The 11,296-nt window shown below is 41.1% G+C and overlaps 1 protein-coding gene across 1 annotated transcript; it reads left to right on the forward strand.

The window, feature by feature from the left end:
- Positions 1 to 421: 421 nt before the first annotated feature.
- On the forward strand, positions 422 to 3,726 carry LOC115779112 (keratin, type I cytoskeletal 13-like). Its single transcript, XM_030727599.1, has 8 exons — positions 422 to 946; positions 1,353 to 1,435; positions 1,550 to 1,706; positions 1,883 to 2,044; positions 2,202 to 2,327; positions 3,004 to 3,224; positions 3,338 to 3,351; positions 3,450 to 3,726. The coding sequence occupies exons 1-8, from the start codon at positions 524 to 526 to the stop codon at positions 3,497 to 3,499; spliced, it is 1,236 nt and encodes a 411-aa protein (XP_030583459.1). The 5' UTR covers positions 422 to 523; the 3' UTR covers positions 3,500 to 3,726.
- Positions 3,727 to 11,296: the final 7,570 nt, after the last annotated feature.

Below are 11,296 nucleotides of genomic sequence, written 5' to 3' on the forward strand. Positions count from 1 at the left end.
AGACCTTTTTCCATTTGCATTTAGATACCAGATGGGTGGTGTGATCATGACTATATTGACAGGTATTTATAAAAGCATACACAAATCATATAAACACAAAAACACACAGATCCATGCACACATACATTCAAAGGGATCCTCACAGGCTAACAAAGTCCTCTCTCTCTCTCTCTCTCTCCTCTCTCTCTCTCTCTCTCTCACACACACACACACACACACACACACACACACACACACACACACACGCACACACACGCACACATTCCATAACAGTTCCCTCACAGGCGTGTACAGAAACCAAATCCTGGTTTTTAACAGAAAACAAATGTCGCTGTAAAGCTGTAAAAGAAAACTCCCAGCCTAGTTCCACACCTCCCTCCTCCTAGCTAGGCCCGCCCCACATCAGCAGCACTATATCAACAGGCTGTCTCCCTCCATCAAACCCCAGAGTCCTGCCGCAGTCTACAGCTGTGTAACACTCCGTCCTCTCTTAGTGTCCTCTCCTGACCAGCAGACAATCATCATGTATGGAACTGGTTCTATTGTCAGATCAACCCGCAGCTACACATCAAGTGCTGCTCCCCAGAAGGCGCACAGTGTGTCGAGTTACTCACCATCAACCCGCATCGCTTCTACCCAACGTTTTGTGACCTCTTCAAGCATGGGTGGCATGGGAATGGGCCTGGGAATGGGCCTGGGGATGGGCGGCGGCGGTGGCTTTGACCTGTCCAGCGCCCTGGACCAGGGCACAGCAAACCTGAATGAGAAGGCCACCATGCAGAATCTGAATAACCGTCTGGCCACCTACCTGGAGAAGGTCCGTTCTCTGGAGGCAGCCAATGCCAAACTGGAGAAGCAGATCAGAGAGTACTATGAGAAAAAAGGGCCTGCAGCTGAGAGGGACTACAGCAAATACTGGGACATCATCAACAACCTGAGGGACAAGGTATAGTGTACACCAGCCTCTACTGCTTAAACACCAGACAAGTTAAATATTTGCTGTGCTGTAATTGTTAGCAGGGGAGCGTTTTAAAAGCGTAAAAACACGATAGGTATAATGAGAGATTGTATAATCTGTTGTGCTACTGAATGCTTGGTGTAAAACCTGAAATTAAACAAGAAAAGGTTGTCATACTGAATGATACATTGTGTGGCCATTTGGTTTAGTGCTGTCTATTCAAATGTAGCTGCAATCTTTTAAAGGGTGATGCAGCACAGAACTACTCCAGTGTTAACAGATAGTATAAGTATGCAAGTCTGGCAGCAGATCAAAATCAAATGCAGCCTAAGATACTAAATGCACAGTGATGCATGTGACTGAAACTAACTCCCAATGTTCTTCTTCTTTTAAGATCCATGCTGCAACCATGGAAAATGCCAACATCCTGCTCCAGATTGACAACTCCAAACTGGCTGCTGATGACTTCAAAACCAAGTAAGCAAGAACTGTCATACTTTTGTGAACCAACTATCCTGGTAAAATCAAACAGGATAGCTTAAGAGTTTCAGTTGTCTCATATCACTGTTCTCTACTCTCCAAAACAATTAGATTTGAGCATGAGCTGATAATGCGCCAGTCTGTTGAGGCTGACATTGCCAACCTACGCCGCCTGCTCGACCAGACCACCCTGACAAAGGCTGACCTGGAGATGCAGATCGAAGGCCTGCAGGATGAGCTGGCCTACCTCAAGAAGAATCACGCAGAGGTGATTTATGCGCATCCTCTTTAATGTATCATAATAATTTAATTTAAAAGCCACCAGCTATATATGCAGTGATTAGTATGAAAACAAGACCCTGCTTCATCAGGCCTATAGAGTTCAATTAAATTCAAATACTTAAACAGATCTTAATGCTTCATTTTTCCCTGTGTGTTTTTCAGGAGCTGGCAGCACTCCGTTCTCAGCTCACAGGCAATGTCAACGTGGAGGTAGATGCGGCACCTCAGCAAGACCTGAACAAAGTTCTGGAGGAGATCCGTGCACAGTATGAATCAATTACTGACAAACATCGTCGCGATCAGGAGGCCTGGTTTAATGACAAGGTGAAAAAAGATTTTCACATAAAGTCATTATTATCCCACAGAATGCAAATGACTGGGTGTAGGCCTGCAGCAGTCTACCCTGTAATTACACATAATCTGTGAAACAAAGATGCGTAATTATCAAATCATCTAACTTTGCCTTTATTTTCTGCTCTAGTCGGCAACCCTGACAAAAGAGATAACCATCCACACAGAGTCAATCCAGACGTCCAAAACAGAGATCAGTGACCTACGGCGCACACTGCAGGGCCTGGAGATTGAGCTGCAGTCTCAGCTTAGTATGGTAAGGAAAACACAAACCCCCCCAAACCCTCTGTTCACATCTCACCGATATTGCCTTATATGATCAAAATCCCCACGTTGCTGTCTTGTCTAGGAGAAATAGAAAAATGGATGGCAGAACATGTGGAGTAGAGGGGAGGGTAAGAAACGGAGGTTTTATTACAAGAATGAAGGGCGAGAGAGAGATAAGAATGAGAGCAGTGGAGGAATGAGGGAGAGCCTTGTGGTCAGGAAAACATTTCACAGACATCTGTTCAAATTCTGACAGACATAAAAGAGTTTGGAGTAAGCTGAAGGAATGCTGAACTAGATGTCTCAGAAACTGTACTCCCAAGGATTATATACGCCCAGCTGGAGTTAGTTACTGAACACTCCCTGCAACAGTCACACACTGCACACAGCAATGGAGGAGACAAAATGATGTATGCACTCAAAATACATTAGTCTTTTATTCTTTCATAAAGGGAGAGAAAGTGGTGCACAAAAATATACATGCCTTTGTGTCTAACATGCTGAATCCAGGATCTGGCTGGTGGGTACAACCTACTGCTTTAACTTGTCAGAACTGTCACAAAAGACACATTTCATTCAAATTGTTTGCACATATGGACAACATCATGTAGGTGTCACTACTTGTGTGCCCTAATTCTGCTACATTTCCCCTCCCACTCTAACAGAAAGCGGCTCTGGAGAACACACTGGGAGAGACAGAGGCTCGCTACAGCGCCATGCTAGCCGGCTTCCAGAACCAAATCAACATGCTTGAAGGAGAGCTAGCCAGAGTTCGCGCCAGCATCGAGCAACAGGGCCAGGAGTACAAGATGCTGTTGGACATCAAGTCAAGGCTGGAGCAGGAGATTGCAACATACAGGAGCCTGCTGGAATCAGAAGAATCCCGGTAGATACACATAGATGTTTGAGACACTTCATATGAAAATGCACCCATCTTTTTGCAATGTACTTTTTCACTTACTGTTATTTTTATTTTTTCCTCCCTCCTTCTCATTTTAGACCAATTGCTACAGGTAAGTGTCTTCTTTAACATATCACAGCATTACAACACACGAGTTACTGTAATAAAAGCTAGAGGCACAGCATTACCATTTTTTCTTCTTTTTAACAGGGGGCTCAAAGACCACAGTCACAACCACCACTGTGCACACTTCCAAGTAGGACCTCCAGCTGGCAGGACAAGCTGTTCTTAGACACATGCACACTCATACACACATACTCCCGCTAATGAAAGCTATTTTATGAGAGGAAACTGTAATGAAAATGTTGAAAACCCCTGTGTAAAAGTTCACGAAACAAGTTTGCAAATCAGAGGAAGAAATTCTTGATGTACTGCGTGCATTTGTGTGTGTGATGTCTCTGAAAAATAAATCTGTCAGTGAATATAAGAGTTGTGTTGTTTTGTGACTTTACTGATCTTTCAGAACATAATCAGAGTCCACATTTTTCCCCTCCATAACATTGCTCTGTTTATGCGGTTGCAATGGCAACCACATTAAATTCTGGGAGGTAGGATATGGGCTTGTGGAAATCTGTGTTACGTAATAGGGCTGCTGTCAGGAAAGAGGGAACAATGGTTAACAACTCCAGTGTGGAAAGCATTAGGGATTTAGAGGAGAAGCCGGGCAGAAATGAGTGGTGAACATGATGTTCTAAAAATTTAAACAGAACAAGAAAACTCTAAAGGAAGTGCCAAGTTATGTGACTAAATGAAGCAAATGACCCCAAGTCTTGCTCTAAGAGAGAGACCCAGCCAAATGGTTGACTAATCTTTGCTCTGGAAAGTTCAAAGTTTTTTTTTTTTCCAAAAGTTTTACAGGAAGTCTGTGTAACTCCTGCCCCTAGAAACAAGAACACACACACACACACTGGTCAGGATAGAAACACTGAATGGAAATGCAAACAGCCTTTAACTGAACAAAGAGAGTCACTGTGCAAACAGGTCCCTATCAGTACTGAACTTTTATGAAGTTTGAGTGAAGCCAAATGACCAGCGTTGGCTGTCATGATGAAGAACTGTTAAGGGTGGGGTTGCTGCTGGCTTATTGTATGTTTTGTGTGAAAGAGATTAAGAGAGACAAGACTGCTGTCCATTTGTGTGTGTGTGTGTGTGTGTGTGTTAAGTCACAGCCTCTGAAATCTGGTGAAGAGTGCATAATTCTCAAGTGATGGTGTAATGCTTGTTGGCAAGAAGAGAAAGATTTCATAGGGGATTAAATTGCACCTTCCACCCCTCTCACTCACCCATATTTGGACCCATTTTTGTTGCATATCAGTATCTCTTCCACACTGCGATAGTGGATGATAAATGAAATAAAAATTCAAAGCAGAGGTCATAAAAACATGTGGAATGACCTTCAGACTATTTTACACAGATGAAAGTTAACCCAGTGTTTGGAAAACTCTGCAAAGCAACTGAATGACAATCTGTAATTAATGATTGCTTTTTTTCCCCCTTTTCTAGTGATTAAAATGTACCATTATGTTTTCCTTTTTTTAAATCAAGCATCTTTTATATTTGTATTCCATTATATCCAAATCTGTCTCAAAGGGTTCAGCAGCAGTTTACATTACCTTCTGTAGAGTATCAGAGAGAGACAATACAAAGTCTCCTAATACGTACAACAATGCTCTAATAATAATAATACAAATTCTAATTAAGTTATAATCCCATATTAAATATATTACATTATTTCATTACATATATCACCATACATGCATCAGGGTACATCAGCTCTGAGTACTGCTTATAATTACAGAATATTGCTGACATGTTTGACAGCATTTGTGATGACCTAAATGCATTAAAAAGATTAATCTGGGTCTGAAATTTGAAGCCCATGCTTAAGTGCCTTAAACCTGCAAAACAAAAAAAAAACCTGCATTCTTTCTTACGGCTGTAAAGAGGACGACTCCTCTGGTGATGGAAGTCTGTGAAATAATGACCCTATTGCACATTTGATCTATGCAAAAACTTTTCAGAGGAATTTATGGTATCTGTCTCTTGCTTCATCCATTTTCTTCAATGTTTATCCAACTCAGGAATGCTGGAGCCTATCCCAACTGTCATGGGGCAAGAGGTGGAGTATATCTCCACTCTGTTGCTGGGAAGACAGAAAACCAGTCACACCTACAGCCAAATTAGATTCACAAATTAACCGAACACGGTTTTTGGAAGTCAGAGTATTCAGAAAGACCCCACGCAAGCGCAGGGAGAACATGCAAAATGCACACATAAAGGCCCTAACTGACTGATGGATTCAAACCCAGGATCCCTTTCCTGTGACACAACAGTGCTAACCACTGCACCACTGTGCTGCCAACTCAGTAAAAGCTTTCCTGCTGGGTTTAGGGTTTCAGTCACTTGTTTCAAGGCTCATTTAATGCAGCACGGTGCTTATTTTGTAAATTATGAACCTAGTAACAATATAGCACATGAAGCACTGCACGTTTTAGGGTGTCGCCACTCTGTGAATGACAAGTTGCACAGTATCAGTTCAAGGTTACAAATATATATATATATATATATATATATATATATATATATATATATATATATATATATATATATATATATATATATATATATATATATATATATATATATATACAGTATATATATATATATATATAGCCAGTTTCGATAGCCGGGGATCGGTCCGCCAGGGCCTCCGCCCTCGGCCACCGCCCGACACACACTGCACCCGACCCCTACGACACCTCCTGCGGGTGGTGGGCCTGCAGGAGGGCGGGCCCATGTAACCTCTTCGGGCTGCGCCCGGCCAAGCACCACGGGCTAATGCCTGGCCAATGAGTTTCCTTCGAAGGGTGGCTGGCCTTTCCCTTAGAGATAAGGTGAGGAGTGCGGCCATCCGGGAGGGGCTCAGAGTAGAGCCGCTGCTCCTCCACATCGAAAGGAGCCAGTTGAGGTGGCTCGGGCATCTGATTAGGATGCCTCCTGGCCGCCTCCTGGGTGAGGTGTTCCGGGCATGTCCCACCGGGAAGAGGCCCCGTAGTAGACCCAGGACACGCTGGAGAGATTATGTATCTCGGCTGGCCTGGGAACGCCTTGGGGTCCCTCCGGATGAGCTGGAGGAGGTGGCTGGGGAGAGGGAAGCCTGGGCTTCTCTGCTTAGGCTTCTGCCCCCGCGACCCGGCCCCGGATAAGCGGAAGAAAATGGATGGATGGATGGATGGATATATATATATATATATATATATATATATATATATATATATATATATATATATATATATATATATATATATATATATATATATATATATATATATATACAGTATATATATATACAGAAGTTCTCCCATAAGCTGAATTGTGCAGTGGGCTAAGAAATTAACTGAGATGTAAAGGCGTCAGTTACTTGGTGTCACGGGACCAAACTTTGTTCATTCTTATTGTGATTTTATGAATGATTTGTAAACCACTAACTTTCCCATGTCTGGAAGTGGGAGTGGTTGAATATTTTGGCTTAATTTGTAGGGGAGCCTCACCCTATAATGAAAGTTACAATAATGAGCTGTCATACGATGAGCAGCATGAATTAGCTAACAACTGTCTGCACGTGGCTACATAAAGAGTGCAATAAAAAGCAAAGCCAAGTTGCCAGCGGTGATTTCTGTATTTTCTCTCGGTTGTGGCTGCTTGCCATTCAAGGCCAGCCTGGGGCTTATAGATTGAAATCATGGGAGAAGACGGCACTTGGCATATAACAGATTTCTGTTCGGTTAAACTAATAATGAGCTCATCATCAAAGTCAGCATCATTTGAATACTTCAGTGCTTTTGGTGTCTGTGTAAAACAAAACCAACTTAAACCTGCACATTTTCTAATCGCCACAAGGGGAGTACTCCTTTGGTTTAAAAAAGAAGTCCTGTCTTTCCTAAGGGAGCCTTCACCTATGACCTTAGGAGAGACCTTCCTGATGAGTTTATGATTTCTGTTGCTAGTTTTACATGTTATTATATATGACATGATATGCATGTTGTTAATTATGGTCCCTATTAAACATACAAAGCAGGACAATAAAGCAAGGTACTCTTTAGTGCAGGCCAACCTCATGAGTGGCAAGTCACTACAGTATGAGCATGCAGTGTCCCTTGGCTTTATAGTCAAGATTGTGCCCCATCTAGGGTGTAACCTGCAATTTGCCCTATATCAGCTGGGATAGACAGCAGCTATATTGTGATTACTGCTTTATTCCATAAGGGAAACCTTCACACAATAACTTAGAACATTTAACATATCTTACAACAGCATCCTTACCCAGTCAACAGCAGTTCAACACACTGGGGAGAAACGCTTGTTTGCTTTCTTGCTTACCGGTAGGCTAGCTGTTTCCAGGCTTTGTGCTAAACTAAGCTAAGCTAGCTGGCTGCTAGCAGACATTTAGTATACATGTACATACATGGTAGAACACATACATGTTCTACCACACCCTTTCAAAATAATTTCTTTATCCAAATGAAACAAAAAAGAAAAGATCAAAAGATCATGTTAAGAATTTAGAGTTTATTCAGCAATTCACTAGACCTGCTGTATATCAATGTGGAATTTAATCAAACCGCACTGAGCTTCCCTATCAGTAAAATGTTTGGTTAAGCATTAAGCATGTCTGCAACAGTTAGACTGGAGGCTGATGTACTAATCACCTGGAATGCTAATGTTTCAGGGTCAAAAAGTCCATTAAGAGGCTGCTGAAAGAGGGGACATTCTTCACTCGCATGATGAACTCTATTCTGGAGCAGTGTAAGGTTTGCCACACAAGCTGAGAGGAATGCCTAACCTCTTTGCTAAAGGTCTCAAATGCTTTAGGACATCAGACCTTACTGTGAAAGTTTTCAAACTGGCCTTGAGTTGCTGGAGGGCACGGGAACAGTTGAGAGATAGAGTGGAACAAGGCCAAACAAATTCAAGGGGGCTTTCAAGCCCTGCCAAGCATGAGCTACATGTTATTTTTCAAGCTTCTGCATGGTTGTTGGTCCTCCTGTGCAAGCAAAAAGAGTCCATTTCAGTACATTCTCACCACTGAGCACTGTTTTCAAAAGAAAATATATGCCTCTGTCTAACTGAATGGTAGCTGTTTAACAGGTAGAGCTGGTTTGATAAGCCAGAGCGTGAAGACCAGGTCGGACCTATTTAGGCAAGGCTGTGCTTAGAGCAATGTATACAATACATCTTCAACAATGTGTGCTATTATGAAAGAGGGAGCTTATCCAAAAGAATAGGTTTGATGCTGTAGCATTTTTATCCAATGATTATAAAACGGATTTCTCAAACCACATCCACTTTTGAAAAAAATTTCCCATGAGCTAGGCGGATGTGTACCTGAGCATATTCTAGTGTGCACTAGGTGAAGAAACAAAAGACCACATCTTGTGTATGAAAAGGAGTACAACTGAAATGCAATTTAACTCAGAGAGTAGCTACCGGAGTAAGAAAAAAAAAAAAAACTCCTATTGATCAAAAACTACTCTGAGGCATATTTTTCCCTACAAAACTGCTACTGACTGTAAACACACAGTCTGACTGTGATTTTCCAACTCATGCAAGCCCCACAATTAACTTCAACAAAAGTGCATTCACTGGACCAGCTATATAAAAAAAGTTTATATTCTGTAATACTGAACAAGCAGTGTTAGAAAGACAGAAAGCTCAGCACCAAATTGAATCACCTATAAATGAAATTAAATATGCAAATATACACTGAATAGTAAGCATACAGCTTATCATATTAATACGGGTGATTTTAGCCACAGACTCAGCAGATAAATTGTGTCTGATCTCTTACAAAGATTAATGGTCCACTGCCACCAGGTGCTTGTATCACTACAGTTTGACAAATAAGGAGTTGCTCCTTCACTGAGAGACTTATTCTCGTAAACTTGATTCAAACTCATGGAAAGACTGAAGTTGTACTTTGCAACAGTCATTTATTATAACCGAGCACGGCATGGTCATATCTGGGTTGTCATTTGCTGAAAGGAGCATGCATCATATTCCAGCAGATGTGCTTTGATTTAAAGAATGAGTCATTTAACTGTTTTCTACTTGAGGATGCTTTGTGTGCTGGTTCAGATTATGCTGTAATACAGAGCTCTATTGTCGGTAAAAGTTCCAAACTCAAGTGAAGGGCTGCTAACGCTGCACAGAGAACAAGTAACTGAAATAATGTGACCACAGTCGAGTAGACCTCTTTCACTCTGCTCTACAAGCAGAAGAAGGTGACTCACTGGAGAAAAACTCCTTTGGTTAACAGACCTACTCACAGCCCGCAGGGACTCTCAGTCCTATGTTACAGTGTAGTTTGGGTCTTTTTAAGAGATCATTCTTTAAATCAGTTTTTTTCAAGAGTTGCTGTGAAACTCTTCTGTTTTAATCCACCTTTAAACTACAGCAGCAGCACTGACATCTAGAGGACAGCAGCAGAACATGCTTTTAGTGCTGTGCTGTGCTGTGCTACATATGAGACAAGCTCAACCTCGGGAACTAGAATTACCAACCATCCCTGCACCAAGGCACTCTATTCAGAGTCACACAATTTATGTGCATAAAGGAATTTAACTGGTGCTTAGTGTTCACCAATTCAGCATCTGACCAAATGTGAAATATGGTCATAAGTTCTTCTTTCTGTTCCCAAATTCAGGTTTTGGATAATGGCAGGAAAGATGTTTTTGAGATTACATCAAACTGAAGATGACGCTTGACCTTTTGGATACAATTACTTTAATATTGAATTATGTTGTTAAATAAAAATAATGATCACAGCACAGTGACCACGAGTCCAAGTGAATGGCTGTGCCAAATTTGAAGAAACTTCCTAAAAGGATTCAATAAGTATTTCTTTCATAATAATAAGATGTAATTATGTAGTTATGCTTGGATGTAAAACCCAAAAATGCAACCATTACTGGTTCAGAATTGTAACCATTTCAAGTGAGGGTCTTAATGGTTTACAAAGGGTACACCATCTATTTTTCATTCCTTCTTTATCAAACAGTAAAAGGTGCATTTTGCAGTTACAGTATTCTTTAGAGGAGGCTGAAACTGTGATCTAATGAACTAAGAGAATAGTCTAGGTAATCAATACTGTACTTGATCACCATTTGACCCACAAAGTCCAGTTTGTTTCACTAATCTGACTGCTGCGCACCGTACCCTTGTCTACTTGAAGTGGGGCCTGGGTGTGGTTCTGTTGATCTTGGGCATGGTTTGTTAGTGTGATCATTAACCCCGCCCAAGTGTGAAACTCCAACTTTTCCTGAACAACTGCTGCCTCCGTGACAGTAATATAATGTAAAGTATATATGTATGTAATATGTGTCTTAAAGGTGTCGAGATTAAGCCACAAATAGACTAGTGCATTTGAGAAGAGGGAGAATTGTGCTTTGGCTCTGTACAAGGCAACAGTACCTAGTGAGCGTACACTTACAAGAACGCATCCATTTTTCATGTCTAACAAAGTATGTGTTGTCATCATTAAAGTCATTAAAGTGCCCTGAAGTTCACCATCTTTGTTATTTTTAGGGCCACAGCAGAAATAGATCAAATGTGTTGGAAATAAAAGTGATTGTGTCCCTGTAGTAATTCAAGTTCACCAATTGGACACTGAGCCATAAACAAACCAAAAAAAAAAAAAAAAATAGTTGACATCTGTTTTACAGAACACACATAAAAGGAAATTATTTATTATCACTTTAATTTTTATAGGGGAACCACAAGTACTTTAAAAGAAGGTTATACAGCGCTGTACATTTGGGAGCAGTATCGAACGACTTGACAGTCATATCTTCTCCCTTTAAATACTATTCATTTAAATGTTCTATAATCTTATAATGATACAGTGATACAATAAAAGCTTGTTTAACTGGTCCTGCAGCTTTTCTGATATGTCGATGTTGATGATGAGACTGTTGTTTCCTTGTCATTTTTTTTTTTTC

Source organism: Archocentrus centrarchus, chromosome 1 (genome assembly GCF_007364275.1).
Source record: "Archocentrus centrarchus isolate MPI-CPG fArcCen1 chromosome 1, fArcCen1, whole genome shotgun sequence".
NCBI classification, from domain to species: domain Eukaryota; kingdom Metazoa; phylum Chordata; class Actinopteri; order Cichliformes; family Cichlidae; genus Archocentrus; species Archocentrus centrarchus.